The following is an 18,991-nucleotide window of genomic DNA, read 5'->3' on the forward strand; positions in this document are numbered from 1 at the left end:
TGAAGGCGTAGTATTATTTTAGCTGAGAAATATTTATGAAATAACTCTTGTTCAACTTAGCTGCTGCAGTTGGAAATTATGAAAATATTTCCTTGTCTGTTGATGCAGAGTTCACCAGCTCTTGTTGATTATTGATTGATGATTGTTTGACTTTAACCATAGCGCCCTCTGTACACTTTCTGTGCTTTTTATCATGGAGCCCCTGCACAGCTTAAACAGCATTACACACAGAGCCCTGAAAAGAGCAAAACTGTATTATTATCATTTGATTTCATTTTAATGTATTTATATGGTTTTATGTTTTCATTTCTTTTTATTTCCTGGTGCCTGCCCACTGATGGCAGTCGTATCCAGCCCACCTCTATCCTGAGGGGCAGTAGGGGGAGAGGGGGCCCGCTGAGGCCCTTTGGCCAGACAGCCCTGGCTGGGTCCTGCCCAAACTCGCCACGGCTAGACAGGTGCATGCTACTGTTAGTGCGACACCTCTGCTCCCCTGTGTGCTGATTTCTTCTCTGTTAAACTGAGTGTGGTAACACTGTATGCACATGTACCACAGGTATATGTCTTATCTCAAGAAGCAAAAATCATCTTAATTCTGAGAGGTATGATATCCATGTTAGCAGGGTTAGGCATGTAAGTATCTTAAACAGTGGTTTATGTAGTTTGTGTGAATTTGGAATATGATCAGGTCTGAAGCTGTAGATGGAAAAGATTTCTGTACAAATGTTCCATCTCGGTGTTTTAATACAGTAAGTCGGATATGTATAAATACTGTGATACCATGCATACTGTATATATACACATTCAGTGCAACCTTCTTTACTTCTCCTGCACCTTTACTGATGACTCTGATTCATTCCTCTCCCAACTTTTGACCTTTAATATTGGCTATCAGTTTGTTGTTTTATGATTTTGTTTTTAGCTTCACTCCAATTAGTGATAAATGCAGCTATAACAGTATGTTGTTATATGGTCTTTCCTTTCTCCTTGTTTCTTTATGTTCCTGAATGTCAGAGCACACCCTCATGGCAGCCCCTCTCCTCCAACGGGGACTCCCTCATCAGGTCGCAGGGGCAGGCAGCTGCCGCAGCTCCCTGCAAAGAGCAGCAGCATAGAGCAAGGTTTGTTGTGTGTGTGTGTGTGTGTGTGTGTGTGTGTGTGTGTGTGTGTGTGTGTGTGTGTGTGTGTGTGTGTGTGTGTGTGTGTGTGTGAGGACAGATTGGCAGCTTTGAAAGTTTATTTTAAATTGGAGAAAAAGAGTTGTTTCTGATGGCAGGTTTTTGACTGACAGTACTTAGGGATGTTCAGCTCAGACAAGCTCCAACAATCAGATGGTAAGGGCAGCCTATGCAGTGACGTAAAAATTGTCTATCGACATTTTTTTCAACTCCCCACTCTTCTGGATTATGAAAGCTGAAAAGAGGATACTGTTTAGAGAGCACCATGGAAGTATGATAATGCAATAATGTGCCAATATTTACCGTAATGATTCCTCCGTTCCTACAGCATTACCAAGTCCTGGGAACTGTTTTTCAAAGACTTTTTCATGCTTGTCATATGGGGCTTAGGTGTCAGATGGGTGGGGTTTGCTAGATAGGATTAAAAATGTGCTTAAATGTATAGACAGTCACAGTCTAAGTAAGTACTAAGTAGCTGTCGTTTTCTGTCATGACAACGTAACACCCCTATCTGACTTTTCCCCACTTTCTTAAACCCAACCTAGAAGCAGATAACCTTTTTTTTCCCAGGTTGACTGTGCGAATTTCTGTCCCAGACCCTCCAAGCATCCATTATGTGACCAGCTGATGTACCATCGGTACACATCATGCTCCATCTAGTGTCAGAAACCCGATCCTGCATCCTCAAGATATTCACTGTAGTCTCACTAATGGGGAACACACCATTGTTTCTGGTTTCGTTTTTCCTGGTTTTTGTTATCTTTTCTGCCTTTCTCTTTCTTTCTCTTTCTCTCTCTTCTTCCTTTTTATCTTACTCTTTTTTTGATCTTTTTTTTGTACCAGCTCTTGCAGTAGAGGAGCGAGCCCGACAGCTGCAGATGAAAGTACATTCCTATCGGCCTTCAGCCTCCCACGACCCTGAGACGGACCTCAAGACCAAACGGGAGGTCAGCGTCCGTGTCCTCCTTTGGATCCCTACCTCCTCTGACTGCATTTGATATGTGATAGATGATATACAAGTCTATTTTCTGTCCTCAATTGGAGCAAAATCATCACTTCTCTCCCATCCTCCACCTCTTCGTCTCTGTCTGCAGATGTACGCAGAACAGAGGCGTAGCAGCGACAACATGTCGGCCAGATCATCAGACAGTGATATGAGCGATGTGTCAGCCCTCTCCCGTGCCAGCAGTGCCTCCCGCCTCAGTAGCACCAGCTACATGTCTATCCAATCAGAACGACCTGGGGGACGACTCAGGTCAGTCATCATTGGCCAGTGGTAATGTATGTTCATGTTAGATGTTAGGGGTCCTGTGGATGTCAGTCGGTTCACTACAGTCATTCACATACAGCCAGTTCACCCTCTTTGAATTAAGCCTAAATGTTTGGGTTATTGAGATTATACGGTATGTTTGTTTTATGCATGCTACTCACTGTGTGTCTTTCTGTTTTGTTTATGCATGCCTGCATGTTTCTGTCCGTCTTCATGCTCTGTCTCCTCTATCCACACACACACACTCCCACACACACACACACACACACACACACACACACACACACACACACACACACACACACACACACACACACACTACCTCACACACACAAAACAACACATGGATGCATAAAATAAATGGTGGAAATCCAAACAAACTGAACTCAGATCCAAGTCATTAGAGGAGGAGAAGAAGGACAGGAGGATCTCGTGGGGGGTGAACGGGGAGGAGGAGAGGAGGAGGGCAGCAGGAAAGAGACGTTTCTCTGAGGAGTTGAAGCGCAGGAGACACACTGTAGCAGGAGACACAAGGGAGTCCAGGTAAAGATCAATAGATCCCAAATGGTGAATTCACACTTGATGGCAGACAATCCATCTTCTCACTTTACAACCAGGTCTGGATCCCAAGGATAGAATCCCTAAATCCCCATTCGTTTAAGACAACAGCACACAACGGAAACCTTTAATGGTAGCTATTATAGACAGTTCCTTATTGATCTCTGTAGGGAAGTTATTTTGTTTTTTGCTTGCACCTTCCTTCAGGTCAGAGCCTACAAAGCGGCGTCCCTTGAACTTGTAGTGGGATTTAGTGTCTTGTCAAGGACTCTGGAGCGGGATGGACACTTACTCACTCACTGAAATGGGGCATAGGCTTAAATCTTCTGGCTCAAGAGTAATGTTCATGCTAATTTTTCAGGTAGAGTTAGTCTCAACACCTGGTTGCAATGATTCTTTTGATTTTATTTGGGACTCTGGGTTTCTGAGTCCCATACAAGGTTAAAGGGGTACTCCACCTAATTTACACATAAAGACCTGTTTACTTGTCACAAGGAGTCCTCCTTAGCCTGTTAAAACAGCTGTATAATATTTATTCTGTGGCTCTTGAGGAGCTTTTATTAAGTCTAATAAAATGACTCTAATGATGTTATCAGGGTAATCACAATTTGGGGTTATACACTGCAAAAGTTAGCGCAAAATGTTTTACAAATGAGGGTTATGGAGTTTGAAAGACGTCGAATGTTTAGCAGGCAGTAGGGGTCTAATGAAAGATGTGCATATGTTGCTTTATGGGAAATGTAGGATCTAGAGTTTTTGAACCTTGAACCATACAAGGGACTGAAAATTAGGATATATCACCATTTGCTGCATTGATTTTCTAAAAGAGCTAAATCCCTATAAAACCTCTAAAGAAAATTAAGTGTTAAACAGGATTTTTGTAAATCGAAAAAAACAAAGACACTAAATTAAACTGAAACATCTGAAAAATAAAATTCTTTTCTCAAAATAAAATTATCCATGGGAGAAAAAAAATCCACATTGTTTTCAGGTTAGCCTTTTTATTTTTATCCAGCATACAAATCTGCTGTAGACCCCGCTTTCCATATAAGTGTATTAATGAATGAATGTAAATTTTGAAAAAGAATCATACCTTTGGAAAAAGAAATTGCTATGAATACAAGGAAATAAAAGGTAGATTAAGAAATAAAAAGTGACAAAAAAAATCCCTCCTCACTCTGCACACAAACACACACAAAGCTCAAGCACGTTCCCAGTTGACCAGTAGCAGTGTGCTGACAGGGACAAATGACCCTATCCCAGTGGTCCTTGGTGGGCCAGGTGATGATGTAGTGCAGCTTATTAGCCAGCTCATGTATTGAGGTATGGGAGGAGGAGCGAGAGGGCTCTTTTCTTTATGGTCTCACCACAGATAAATCCAAATAGAGTGTTATAAAAAGACCACAGCCCCAAAGCCTTCGACACACTTTCTGGAGTCAGAGGTGCGACAGAGAGAGAAGGAGAGACAGAGGCAGGCAGAGTGCATGGGAGAGAGAGATGTGTCCCTGTTTGTGTGTTAGAAAAACAGAGATTGTTTTCTTTATTAAGCTTTGTCAATTATAAACAAACTAAGCACCATCACAAGCATGTGGCCAAAAGTATGTGGACAGCCAACGTAATAACCATCCGGGATTGTTCTGTGAATTGGATTTTCTCCCATTCAGCCACAGGAGCATTAGTGAGGTAGTTAGGGCCTGGCTCCCAAAGGTATTGGCTGTCAAGTTCTTCCACATCAAAGCCATTTCTTTATGGACCTCACTTTGTCCTTCACCAAACTGTTGCATCCAAGTTGGAGGCACATTATTATCCAAAAGATTAAGGCATGCTTTAGCCTTACATCAAACATTGCCACAGACAACCCTGTCCACATACGTTTGTCATGTAGTGTACACTCAAGCTAAGGAGTACACACCTAATTGCATGGGTTTACCTTCAGAGTTTTGTTGGCTACTTGCATCCTTATACTGTATATGAACAAATCTAAATGAAATTAATGGGGATTTCCACCAATTTTACACATCAAAGTTGGCAAAGTCCTCTGATTAACATGTTCTTTCAAGCAAAAAAAAAAAGAGTGTGAGGCAATCTATCTTTTATATGTGTAAAAGATTGTAATATGTATTTGCAAAATAACAAGCTCATGCATCCAGTTGTTCATGTCAGAGCAAATCTTAATACGCTTACATTTATGGACAAAGTATTTATGTTCTAACAGATTCAGGTGAATGAAGAGGGAGATAAACTGTGTCACTCTGGCTGTGCAGATGTCAGATCAGCTCTTAGGCAGAGGGGAGTATGTGTCTGTTTTCTAATAAGGCTTTGATCAGACAAACAGTGAAAACACAGGCTTGAATTCCAAAAGCAGACCGAAATGGAGACAGTGTCCATTTATAAAAACTGGTCAGTCTGTTTTAGGAGGCCTGTAATATAGCTTATCTATAATTCAGACCAGGGGCCAGTTTTTAGAGAGACAGGGAGTATGAATTAGTAATCCAGTGATGGACGACTGGCCTCAGGTCAGTTTTCACTCAGAGTGGGATATTAATATCTGTATTCAGTGGATACACCTGCTGCAGGCCAGTTTGATGATCGGTTATGGAAGTGACTGAGTACATACAGAAAAGTGGAGACAGAGGTGGTGTAAGGTTTCACTGACACATCACACCCTCCTTACGTCTTGTTTTATTACCTTTGTTCCTCAACCTTTTCTCCCTGCTTGATATTTCTCATCAATCTCAAATAATTAATTGGATGCCACACATTGCTTTTTGTATTGATAGAGATTTCACATTTGTTGCCCTGCCTTTTGTTTGCATATATTTAGTGTCACTTGTTGGGTGAAAATTTTCTATTCCAAAAAGTTGACCTTTCAGAATAAAACCACACAAAGAGAAAAAAAAAATTCCTGCTACTATCCATGTATTTCTGAAATTACACAATTGTGAACATTTTCATGGGCATTAGTATAGTTACAGTCCAAATTAAAAAAAAAAACACAAGACTTTCAGCGAGAAGCATAAATGCACATATCAATTTATACTTTGTACAATTGTGTCTATTATATTTGGCCCTTGTTTTCTGTGCATGTGTCTGTGTGTGTGTTTGTGCAACCCCCACTGCATGTCTCAGATCCCTCCTTGCATGCATCCTGTGCTGTGACTGCCTGGACCCTCTCCATCCGCCATCCTGGGATCCTCCCCTCCCAACCTACCCCTCTGCTGCACGCCCTTCCCTAACACCCCTGCAGGGGGCAGTGGAAAGGCCTCAAAATACCCTGCCCCTTCCCAGTCGATCCCTGGCTCCCCTGGGCCACTGGACTGTAGCTATCAGGGGCCCACAGGGAGGTGAAAGTATGGGTGATAGGGTGAGCGTAGCCACGCTTTCCTGCAACACCTTGACCATCTCTGAGGGAACGGACACGCGGGAGCTCCTGCGATCCCCTAGGAGGCAGTATCGAGCACTGGGCAGGCTCTGCTCACGTGCATTCGCTCGTTTGAGAAGAATGAACTTTAATACATGATATACTTATCAGCTTTGGACTGCTGTAACATTTTATTTTTATCTTATCTTATCTCACCCAGGGTGAGCTCTTGAGATCTGAACCTCTTTTACTAGAGGATCGTGGCCCAAATGACAGCAAAATTATGTTACACCAGACATCAAAGAACCAAACGCTATATATGTTTTATACAGTGTTTACTTTGTTTTAGTTTCAGTTATTCAGCATGATATGTCATCATCCCTTCTTTGGGACCCCAGATGTTTCTTCCTCTGTTATTTTGATTCACATGCTGTTTGATTAAATATCTTTCAACCACAGTCAGTTTGAAATGTTACAGTTCTCGTCCTCCACCACCTTTTATCAACCCTGCTGTTTTTTGTGTCCTGCTAAAATGAAGGTAGAGTATAGCGGGACTTACAGAGACCTTAATACCATCCCCTCTTAATCACACCAGATCACAGCGTCACTCAGTGCCTTCTCTCTCCAGCCGGCAGATGCGGTCGTCGATGGGCCGCAGCATGCTGAAGAGCTCCAGTGTGAGCGGAGAGATCTACACCCAGGAGCGCACCGATGGCAGCCAATCAGACACGGCGCTGGGCATGGTGGGTGGTGGCAGCAAGAAGAGACGCTCCAGCCTCAGCGCGCGGGTGGTGGCCATAGTTGGTAACCGTCGGAGCCGCAGCACTTCACAGATCAGCGGCCCCGGTGAGTTGCCATGGCAACTCCAAAATGTTCACTGGCAACTGTCCATCCCACTGGTTGTGTGTGATATAAATGTGGCTAATTTTCTACTAAAAAATATGATGCGCACTGAACATCCTTACATATATTTGGGGGCATATTTGTTTGATTGTCTCAGCCTGTCATGCTCTGCCAAGGTGGTTGTTGATGGCTGTTGATGAAGGTAGACAGAAACAACAACATGCTGCTAAACCATGGGATGGAGCTAACCAAGAGCTCTATACTCTGCTCTTGCTTCTAAGCTGAGCTGAGTATGAAGGAGGTTGCATCCCCTTTTTGCACGACATGGAGGAGAAATAGAAAGAAACAGGCTTTGGTTTACCACGATGAAAACGAAAGGTGTGGAGCCTGAAATGATGGATGTGTTTTGATGTGTTTTTACCCTGTAAGTGAAGTATTCAGTGAATGTTTTTCTCTTTTAACCACATCCAAAGCCTTAGCTTAACCTTCCGCAAACCTAATCCTAAAATTAAAACATATTTGAACTAAAGCTGTTTAACTTGCTTTAACCTTACAATAACCACTCTTGTCATATAATGAACAAATTCAACATATTTGCCTAATCAATGCATAATCCTTTTATGGTAGCATAATGGAATATTTGCTATTTGGTTATTTTCAACTTGGAAACCAGGGCAGGGAGTGCACATCCATACTCTGAAGAAGAAATCAGTACCAACAGACAGAAATTTGACAGAAGATGCACAAAATAGGAATGTTTTGTGTCCTTTAGTGGTGTAATACAGCGTGCTGTCCAGCAGGGTACTGATGAGTTCGGTCTGGCAGCAGGCTGATTGTTAATGAGGCAGATTACAAACGCCTGAGTAATGACAGTGTTTGTGTATGTATCTTGTCTGATGTTTGGATGACAAAGCCTGATCAACATCTCTGTGTGCTGATCTTTTGTCTGATTTTGATTTATAACCATATTTTCTCACGCAGTCTGGTTTGTTCCCTTGTTTGGTTCACTTATTTTACCATACAGCTTTACATACCTTCAGTTTGCCTGGATTACTGTTCTGCAAAAAAACCCAATTGCCTTGCTACATTCAATCCCCCAAAGCATTTTCTTCCTGTTCAACACTTCCTGTTGAGGAGCAGACTGTACCGAAGCACCACAAATTGCAAGTGTCCTTTTGTTCTGTAAAAGACAAACCTCTGCTGCCCCAGCGCTCGTTGTGAAGACAAACAACCAAATAACATGTTTCAGAGAGTGTCAGAGCATCGTGGCCAGCTGAGAGCCCCTGGCAGCGCAGCTCCCAGTCACACAACAGAGTCTGGCTGGTCTGCGTCTGGCATCCATTTTTACCACAGGGTGGTGTAAGACTCATGATGAAAGCCAAACGCTGTACTCCCCTTCTTTGTGGTAGACATAAAAAGCTATTAGAAAACATTGGGCCTAAGGGGGTCTCTTACGCTCTCTCCCTGATGTCGAGAGGATAGAGAGGAAGTAAGGATAGTACAGAGATCAACCTTAATTTGAGAGGTCTTTCCTTTTCATGATGGATGAGAGCAAAAGCAGGTAAGGGAGACTTATTTTTGAGTTTTTAAACTTTAGTATATAAGTGTGATTACGAGGTGATAGTTACCCAACATTTCGTGGTAGGTTATGTATTGCATTGGCTGAGTATGTGCTGTCGACCGCCTCAGCGGCTGGATGGAAAGAGTCATCTCACGCTCAGCATACTGTATACAAGGGATGATGGGAGGCTCAGAAATGCAGCTACATTTTTCTCCTCTGCACTATATGAGCCAATATTATGAGTCAGAAGGTGGACGCACCCTTGTCCGAGATTCCCACACAGTGTTGTTTGAGTTGTTTTTCTAACCAACAATTTCCTGTTTACTAATTACTATTGCATTTAGCAGGATATGGGTGCGACATTGGCCATGCCTCAGAAAGAGAGATCACAGAGTCCTTAACTGGATCTGTGATCTTGTGATTTTTTTCTTCCTCCAATCACCAGTGAATGACTTACTATTTAGTCATTGATAAAAGTGCCCTGTTGGTTTATTTCAGAATAATGTTTTTCCGTTTCTTAACCACAACAAGGAAATCTTTCTCCTAATCTTGATACTCTGGGATTTTCCATTCTCTAAATAAAGCATTTTGTCAGGCAGCAGTGGTTTACAAGTGGCACTCCATCCATGTCGTAGTGATGTCATCAGTTATTTGGCTTGAGTTTGGAGGCTAGAAGTTTATAACAGAGAGTCTGTATTACAAACTGGAGGTGTGAAGTTTTAAGGATGTAGGTGTTTGCTCGGTAGAATGGGTCTAGCAAAAGATGCTTTTGCGATGCATTACGGGAAATGTAGGTTCCTGATTTTTTGGGAGTTTGATGCACACTAGTGACTTAAATGCAGGATATCTTGGACAACAAGGGCTACAAGAAATTGTTCTTTTAATCCTCTGTGATTTTCCATGTTCCAAATGAAAATCATTTTAATGTTGTCTACTTAAATAATTCTGTGGTTTGGAGTCAGTAAGCCAGCATTGCTCTTTTCATCAGTGCATGTACATGTACCCTCCTTAAATTGAATTAATGTGGCACAGGGTAAAAAGAGTAAAAAAGAGTCCTACACATTGTTTTGCCATGGTAAACGAAGGTGAAAAATAACTACGACAGCATTTCTGACTACATCATTGTGATTTTTTCCCCGTTTTTCCTGTTTTATCCAGAGGGGAAGAGTAAGAAAGAGAAGGGTGCACCCATCCAGAGGAGCACAGAGACCGGAATGGCAGTGGAGCTGACCAGGAACATGAGCCGCCAGCCCAGCAGAGAGTCCAACAATGGCAGCATGAACAGCTATAACTCTGAGGGAAAGTCAGTAAACCACACTCTACCTGTTTTGATCATGTTCCATTAACCACCTAACACTCTGCATCTACCTCCATTATAATTTTGCCAGATTTATTACTGTCTCTGTCTACTTTAGGTTTCCATCTGTTTTTTCAGGCTTCCGTGTTAATGTATTTGCTTTTTATTGGTTTCAAACTGCAAATTTTACACTGTAAAGCTACTGTAGCTTGAAATTAACTGCTGTCCCACCCAACTATGACACCCTTAATAGAGTAACATGGATGTGACAGAAAAGTTTGTATCCAGGCACAGACTGCCACATCTGTCTGTATGTGTCAGGTGACTGACAGTAAACAGCGTAATTTAATGAGCACACTGCGATAAAACACAAACTCTGCCTGAATCAAATTAAGACCTGGTGTTTTCAGTGATGGATTATGTCACTTGGGCAGTGTTTGAGATGTTTTTCATGCTGTAAATAATGACTGGCAGCAAATAGGGTCTCCTGAAGGCAGTAAAGGAGCACTGAAGCCTCAAACTATGCCGACTCTGTACAGACACAACCAAAAGTAATGTAGGCGATAGAAACCACAGATACGAGAATCAGTCTTTTATGTTGATTTTGGTAATATTGTTTATTTTATCATATTTAAAATTATATTTCTGTGTTTTCTGTGTTAGTTTGATCTTCTCTGGCGTGAATCTGGGTGCCAGCAGTCAGTTCAGTGACTTCCTGGATGGGTTGGGACCAGCTCAGTTAGTGGGCAGGCAAACACTGGCTACTCCTGCCATAGGTAAGATATTGATGATATAGGCGATTCTCTTCTTTTCTCTCCTCTTCTCTTCTCTTCTCTTGTCTTCTCTTCTCCTCTCTTGCCATCTTTATTATAATGTTGATCTTTTTTTTTCTTTAATAATTTTTTGTATTGTTCTTTTTCTCTAATGCCTTTGTTTATTTTTTTCTGTCACATTTTATAATTTCTATTTATTTATTTTTATTTATTTGTATTAATAAATAGATATTTTCTCAGTTATAAGGTGTGTCCAGGGTATTTTTGTATTATTAGATCATTATTATTTAGTTAGTATGACTTACTACTTATAACTATTGATTGCCTGAGGGCTGTTTTACACACCTTTGTGCGACATTAATAAATAAGATAAGAAAATATAAGTGACATAATCGTGTGATAACAGTACCAAGTCAGCAGAGTATAGTATACTAGACACTATATGTAGAGTAGTATGATATAGGATCATAAATGAGACATTATATAATGTCTATTATAATATCTTGTATATATAGAGTAATGCAATATTGTATTTATATGTAATCATAAGATTTATGTGATACAAACTACTGTAACAGGGTACAACAGAATAGAATAGTATAAGTAATAAGATATAATTACATCTGTATTTCCATAGTAACAATATCATATAATATTTAGTGTAATTATATAGTATAATATAAAAGATTATATTATAGTATAATAAACCTAATGTGTTATTAAGCATGCAATATACAGTATTCACTAATCAGTTTTTTGTTATTGTTCCAACTTTTTACCTTTCATTGTACCTTTTTATGAGCCTGATGTTGTGCTGAGTAAAATTTATGAATAGAAGATCCTTGATCGTATATTTTTATGGGCTGACTGCGCGGCTGCTACCACAAACACTGGAACTTTATTTTTGGACACCTTTAGCCCTGCAGTACATGCTGTCATTGATCTCTCCCTCTTGTATTTCACTGATCATCTTTTTCTCATCTCCATCTGTTTCCCAGGTGACATCCAGATTGGTATGATGGAGAAAAAGGGTCAGCTGGAGGTGGAAGTTATCAGAGCTCGAGGACTCGTACAAAAGCCAGGATCTAAATCTCTCCCTGGTAAGAACCCGACCTGATATACGCCCTACATGCATTGTAATCAGGTACATACACTCAGCCAAAGCTTGCTCTGTGCTTTTCCTTCCCATAAAGATATAACCAGCTATGAGATCTGATCTAGATTATATTTGGCGAGGCACTGTGTTAATGGCTTTTTTTTTTTTTTGGTTTGTCTCTGCCTTCAGCTCCATATGTCAAGGTCTATCTGCTGAATAATGGAGCGTACGTAGCCAAAAAGAAAACCAAGATCGCACGGAAAACACTTGACCCACTGTACCAGCAAGCACTGCTATTCGAGGAAAGCCCACAGGGTAAAGTCTTACAGGTGAGCATGAGCTATGTTTCTTCATCAGAAAGGTAAATGTTTTTGTCAAAATTCATACTGATAAAATTTGTTTCAGCAAGAAGAACTAGAGCTGTGTAATTTGACTGTAAATGATTTTCCTTCAGGTGATTGTATGGGGAGACTATGGCCGCATGGACCATAAAAGCTTCATGGGAGTTGCACAAATCCTATTGGAGGAACTGGACTTATCAAGCACAGTCATTGGTTGGTATAAGTTGTTCCCACCATCCTCCTTGGTCGATCCGACACTTGCGTCCCTAACGCGGCGAGCTTCCCAGTCATCACTCGACAGCTCCTCCGGACCTCCGGGGATCCGATCCTAGTGGACCAAAAGCTCTACACAAGTAACAAACTCATGAAACGTACAGTAGAAGAGAAAAAAAAAATATAGCGGAAATGTAGAAGAACAACAATCAGAAACAGTCACAACGAGAAAGCTTTGCTGAGATCTGACAATCACTCCTGTCGCGGTTAATTTTGTCTGTTGTAGGGAGCGCCACATTTCAGTGTTTCATATCCATTCAATGAAAAATCTCATAGTGTTTCTCTGTCTCTGCTGGAGAAGCATGGCTGTCGACAGACAACAAGCAGTAGCTCTTGAGACGAAAAAGTGTCAGTGTCAGAGAATCCAAATGAAGCAGGGTGGTTTTTATCTGAATCAACATTAGCAAAGAAATGTATGTAAGCATCGGAATGTATGGACTCAAGACAGAGGTAATCACCCTCCACACCTGCAGGTGGCGCAGGCCTCTCTGCAGTGGCCTCCTCCAGAACCCCAACAGACTGCTGGCACTCCTGCCCCCAGGCAGGGTGCTCCTACGTGGGTATTCAGTCTGGAAGCACAGGGCCTTCTTCTGGTGCCTACACCTTGGAGCCACATCACTGGTCCCTCTCTCTGTCGAAAGATCCTCTTTTCAATATGTTTACCATGGCTGCTCTGAAGCCACACTGTTTTAGCGTGTTTGCTTTGTCGTTCATTTCTTTCCCTTTGTTACTACTGGCACAAAATGTTTTTACAGTGCGTAAAATGCTCATGATAATGTTGTCAGTCTGGTGTGTGCATGGAGAGAAAAAACAAAACACAAGAGATAAAAAAAGTATATAAAAACTATTAAATGTCTGCAGGTGTTATGGAGGGGGGGATGCTGGTGATGATGACACAGCTTAGGTTTTTACACATGACAGTGCGATTAGCGTGCAAAGTTGATTTCCTTGTTCCACCTCTGGCAAACGTCCGGGCCAGTCGTCTTTGTATAGATGTATATTAGGCCTCTCAGGAGGTTGACCAATAAATAAAATTTATGTCACTTTGAAAAATATCACAAGGGTACAACATCACTGTAAAAAAATTAAAAGAGAAATCTTTGTTCACCTACGCAAGAGCAAGATAAGACCGTCTAATTTTTCACATTTTTTGAGGAGTGCAGTCCCTCACCCCAGTACGTTTAAGGTTTTTATCCAGCCCTTAGTTTACATTCTTTTGAAATTTAAACACAAGCACAAGAGCTTGATTTTTTTACAACAAAAAGTCTAACTTTTTGAAAAAAACATGTAGTTAAAAAAAAGAAAAAAAGTAACGTACCCATCACTGGTTCGGTTCATTTCTTTGTCTAGACATTAGGAAACACACAAACAAACAGACGAGAAGAATCGCTCACAGTTTTCCTTGTGCATTTCTGTGAATGTCAAAGTAACCAATCAGACTGATCTGTCGGGACACCAACACCAATGCTCATCCTTCGTTTGGCCGTAAGACTCCTCCCACCAGGAAAGAGGCGGGGCCAGCATGACTTTGGAAACTGTTCCAAGCTGCATGCACATTTTTGTAAAACGAAACAGATACAGAAAAAAAATTTACTGAACTAGATACGTGTGTTAGTTCCACATACTGTAGGGCCGCTTGTATGTTGCATGCAGTTGTACAGTTTGCTCGTACTTGAATATTAAAGAGATAAAACCAAGAAACCGAAGCCATTCCCATTACGCAAAGACATTTGAACTCAACTGCAGTCTATCCCGCGTCCCTCAGTCCGGTGCTGAATGTTTCTCAAACTAAATCCCACGATTACGTTGATGTCTTTCCTCGACCCTCTGGAAGATGTACTGTACTGTACAGTAGTACTGAGCAGACCTCACTGGCCCTCTTACTGTTATTCCACATCATAGTATACCTCCAAGGGGCTGAGATGATGTATGAATAAATATGTACAAATCAGATCCACTTATATGGAAATATGAATTATGTTTCAACATAATGATTTCAGATACGCTAACACAGGAACTGTTGAATTACATAAAGAATAAATGCAGATGCACAGAGTCATACACTGTAAATACTCAACAGCCATTCACTGGGTTTTCATTGGGTTGAGTGATAATTGCAAAGGGGGCCAAGTTGTATTATGAGAAGCAATTAATATGTCATTAGGGACCATGCAGTGGGACAACACAAGGTGATGGACTTGGGTCACAAACGGCTGAGCTTAAACGCACAGCTACAAAAACTACAGGTGTACCACTGCTCTAAAAGTTGTCGTCTGAACACTTCTTTGTCCTTCAAACCCAGTGTTTGAACTCCGGCCATGTTCAGCCCCACTTCAGAAGAGTTGACTTTTCTTTTCATTGTCCGGTGAAGCTGGTTTTTCTTTTATTTTTTCCTTTTTTTTTTGTCAGTATTAACAGGAAAAAAAATTTGCTGATTGTTTACAACTTCTGTGTTCCACTGAGACAAAACAAAAAGAAAATTAGAAAAAAGTAAAGCATTCACTGCAACATTTCTTGTTTGTATAACAGATGTGGCTCAAATGATGTGTATGTTTTATATTTAAAAAAAGTTCATTTTTATTATTTACAAATAAAAAGAATGTGTGGAAGAAAACTGCCTCTCAACTTGCCATTATTTCAATGTCTCCCTCAAGTCTCTCAGCTAAAATAATCCTTTTTTTTTTAATACTCACATACCCGCAGTTGCCTTTGACATAATGTCAGAAGGTCAAAGTGAAAAACCTATTTCAAAATGGGATCTCTAGCCATGATTGTGGGAAAGCTAATATTTTCTTTAGTCCCACAAATGTCCTCAGTCACTGCTTTGCTTGTATATCTCAGTAGAGCAGCTTCATGTTCATCTTTGGAGATAAATTCATTTAACTAAAGTCATATGCACAATACAAGTGCTTCACTGTCAAATCACACATTTTGAAAGTAAGATACACATACATCAGATACATGGATAGGATGGATAGATCCACATGACATTTTATGTTTTTCATATTGTAGCAAATCAGTCATTTTAATAGAAGGAAATAAATTAGTACAAGACCAAGAGTCTATACAGTTGTGTTGAGTTTCATGCTAACAGCATGCCAACATGCTGATATTGTTTATACCATGTTCACCATCTTCGTTTAGCATGTTAGCATGCTAAAATTTTCTAATTAGCACTAAACACAAGTACAGCTGAGGCAGATGGGAATTTTGCAGGTATTTAGTAATAAAGTACTGGATAAATTCAAATTTTGACTTGGTGATATGGCACTGGAGTTCCTGTCAATAGATCCCCAAAATTATAACAGTTCATCCTCAGGGGAACATGAATGTCTTAACCAACATTAGCAGCAATCCATCCAGTGCGAGTTGAGTTATTTAATCCAAAACCACAAATGAAAAGCTCATGGTAGTGCAAATGGAAAAGTCAGGGGATCATCAAGTCCATTAGGATTCATTTTCTGGAGACCAGAAATTTCAAACTTGCTACAGGAAATTATCACCATAGTCATTACCATGAATGAAAATTTCATGGCCATCCATCCAATAGTTGCCGAGATATTTCATTCTGGACCAAAGCGGTGGACTGACAATCAACAATCCTTAGTGCCACAGCACTAGCTTGCATATATTACAATGAAAAAAAATCGAGATATTTGGTCCCTTTAGATTTATAGCTGACTACTGGCCTGGAGCTGCACCTTATATATTATTGATTTAATAGTTGTCCTGATTGGCTCTCGAAACAAAAAGCACCATCCATGCATGGCCTCATAATCTCTTATTTAGTAGTTCTTGGTTGTTGAGACCTGCTCAATTAAAGGGGGACACACACTTTGTCAAAATTTTGGCACTTACTCCTTTTATGTCTTTTAATGCGCCCATTTTGGGCCACTACGTAAATTAATATTCCATGTTCCATTCTCATAAAGCAGAGGGAAACTTCTGGAGACAAAATTTTTATAATGAATATTTGTTGCTAAAAGCACACGACAGCCGTGTACTGTTACAGCATTACACCAAAACTCTCTGATTTCGGTGGTGCTACAGTGTGTCTAACCGAAGAGGAAGTTGAACCAACATGGCCTCATGTGTAACCTCATATATGATACAGTGCAGCAGAGGGCTTGGGAGATTTATGTTCCACATCCTCTCGTTAAATACGCAAAGGCCCCCCGAAACAACATCTGCAGGCAATCTTGACAAACCCTCCCACCAGCCTTGCCATGCCAGGCGGGCCCCCGGTTCCCCTCGTCATAGCATGAGGGGTCCCGACCTCTGTGTACAAAGCATGGATTCGGACCATGGTGGAAAAGAGAACCGCAGATCATACAAGTCAGAGGCCACGATAAAATTTCCATGCTACTCCCAGGAAATGGATTAATCTATCTAATCAGGTCAAAGGTCACAAATTGGCGGAGACAGAGACCATGAGTGGAAGTGGAATACAAACATTATGAAGTTAATTTTTAATATTATCCATGAAGATGACCTTCCCAAAGAAAAAAAAAATAAACAAAAACTTTGGGAAAAGCAAAATTATGTGTCCTGACACGATTGTTTGCTTTGAGAGGCGTTCAACATGAGGCTGTATTTCGTCATTTGAAAGTTTTTACTTGCTGAGGCTGCATGACCGTGTATTTGCACTTGATGCAGGAAACCATCTTATCATGTGACAAGCTGAGATGATAAGTGCATAGTTTTAAGGTTGTAAGATGACTGCTGCTTCCTCTAAAGAGTGACAAGTCAAAATGTGTCAGACTTCCATTTCCACATGTACCGTACAGTTTAGTCGTTTTGCAAAAAGCCTTTAGTTTGAAGTACAATCCCCACATAGAATAGTGTAATGTAAAAATCCTCATTTAAAATATATGAAAATATGTTTGTTTTAATATCAAAAGATACAAGCTTTACACAAGTTTCTTTGATGTTAAGGTCTCTTATTCCAACCTGACTGACGGTGTCATATTCACTTTCAGCTTATTCTAGCTCTTCACTGATTATATCTGCTGTACATGTGCACAACTGCCTTGGTTAGGATCGGTTTTTTTGAGCATCCTGGTTATGTGTTAGCACATGTAAACACCATGGCCTGGTTTATAAGCCTGTATCCCAGTTTTGAGCAAACTTGGCTATGCTACGTGGAATACTCTGATAGAAACTGATAGAAACTGTGGCAAGCAAACGAAAGTTAATCAATAAAACAAAAAGTATCTTGGTAAATGGTAAACGATGAACAACACGCTGAAATAAAGGGAAAGTCTGACATAAGTAATGCAGACCAGAAATTGTATTGTTGCGTTTCATTTTCTGTTACTGGTAATCAGATGGAGAAGCGGACTCCTGCTAATCCAGTAAATACAGCCAGAAAGTGAACTGTATTCATTTGCAGCTGCTGAGGCAGGTCAGATGGTGAAGAAATTAGTGACTTCAGTTGTTGAGGAACCAAAAACAAGAACAATCAGAAACCTGGATACTGTTGTGATCATATATACAGGGATGTGAATAATCAGGTTTCCCATGTTCCATGTACATGTCATATCCTGAATATGACTAAAACCAGGTTAAGGGATAATAATGTGCTATACGACATTTACACAGAGTGAAATATTCATACCAAGACTCCCAAGTTTTTTTTATGTCTGTACCTCACATTTTATCCAAAATTTAGCCTAACACATAACTTTGGGGTCACCACTACAACTTAAAATAAAGTTCTTTGGGTTTGAACAATATGTAGTTGGATGACAGCAAAAAAGTTGGTGATGACTTTGTATCTGCTTGTTTAAATGAATTTTATTTACTGCCCAGAAATGTGTAGAGTCGGAGCAAATACTGCAAAGAACAGAATAAAGGACAGTCTGACAACATAATAAATTTCATGTCCTTAATCCAGACAACTAAACTGCAGGAGATTCAATGCACGGATGATGTGTCTGTGAGCAGGTAGTACCATGTGCTGCGAGAACAAAACTGCAGGAATTAGAACTGAGAGCCAAAGAGACTGTGGCCTCTGGGAACGCTGCCTGGTGCTGCAGCGACCAGTAGATGGCGTAGTTTTGTTGGAAGACAGGAGGAGGCTGTCGGAACCTCTGCGGGTGAAAGAGTCCCGCAGACTCGCAGCTGCGGATTAAATATGACACACACTTCCTTGCTCTCTGACCCTCTCTTACTCACACCCACACACACACGCATACTTGCTGGCAGTCCCCCTTCCTCGCCTCATTCACTTTGACTCAGGCCGCTCTCAGAAGTCACGTATTTGCATCACACCTGTGCTCGGCGTTCTGCAGCACTGCGGAAAGTAAGCGTGGAGGAGAGTGTGTCTGCGAGGGGGAAGTCAATGCGGAGGCCTGCCTGACACCACATTTCCCTAACCACTTCCACCCTAGGCTGTCATGGCAGAAAGGAAGCGCTATTTTCAGTCCATTCATCTTCTT

General features: G+C 40.9%; 1 protein-coding gene across 1 annotated transcript in view; it reads left to right on the forward strand.

The window, feature by feature from the left end:
* Positions 1–13,516, forward strand: part of rims1b (regulating synaptic membrane exocytosis 1b) — a 33,141-nt gene extending 19,625 nt beyond the window's left edge. The window contains exons 16-25 of the mRNA XM_040144852.1: positions 345–470; positions 1,015–1,121; positions 2,022–2,125; positions 2,273–2,433; positions 6,996–7,213; positions 9,930–10,074; positions 10,732–10,844; positions 11,840–11,941; positions 12,127–12,266; positions 12,392–13,516. Coding sequence (XP_040000786.1) covers positions 345–470; positions 1,015–1,121; positions 2,022–2,125; positions 2,273–2,433; positions 6,996–7,213; positions 9,930–10,074; positions 10,732–10,844; positions 11,840–11,941; positions 12,127–12,266; positions 12,392–12,610 — 1,435 coding nt within the window. The 3' untranslated portion in view covers positions 12,611–13,516. The remainder of the gene's footprint in view (positions 1–344; positions 471–1,014; positions 1,122–2,021; positions 2,126–2,272; positions 2,434–6,995; positions 7,214–9,929; positions 10,075–10,731; positions 10,845–11,839; positions 11,942–12,126; positions 12,267–12,391) is intronic.
* The last annotated feature ends 5,475 nt before the right edge of the window (positions 13,517–18,991 follow it).

Source organism: Xiphias gladius, chromosome 15 (assembly GCF_016859285.1).
Source record: "Xiphias gladius isolate SHS-SW01 ecotype Sanya breed wild chromosome 15, ASM1685928v1, whole genome shotgun sequence".
Taxonomy (NCBI): domain Eukaryota; kingdom Metazoa; phylum Chordata; class Actinopteri; order Istiophoriformes; family Xiphiidae; genus Xiphias; species Xiphias gladius.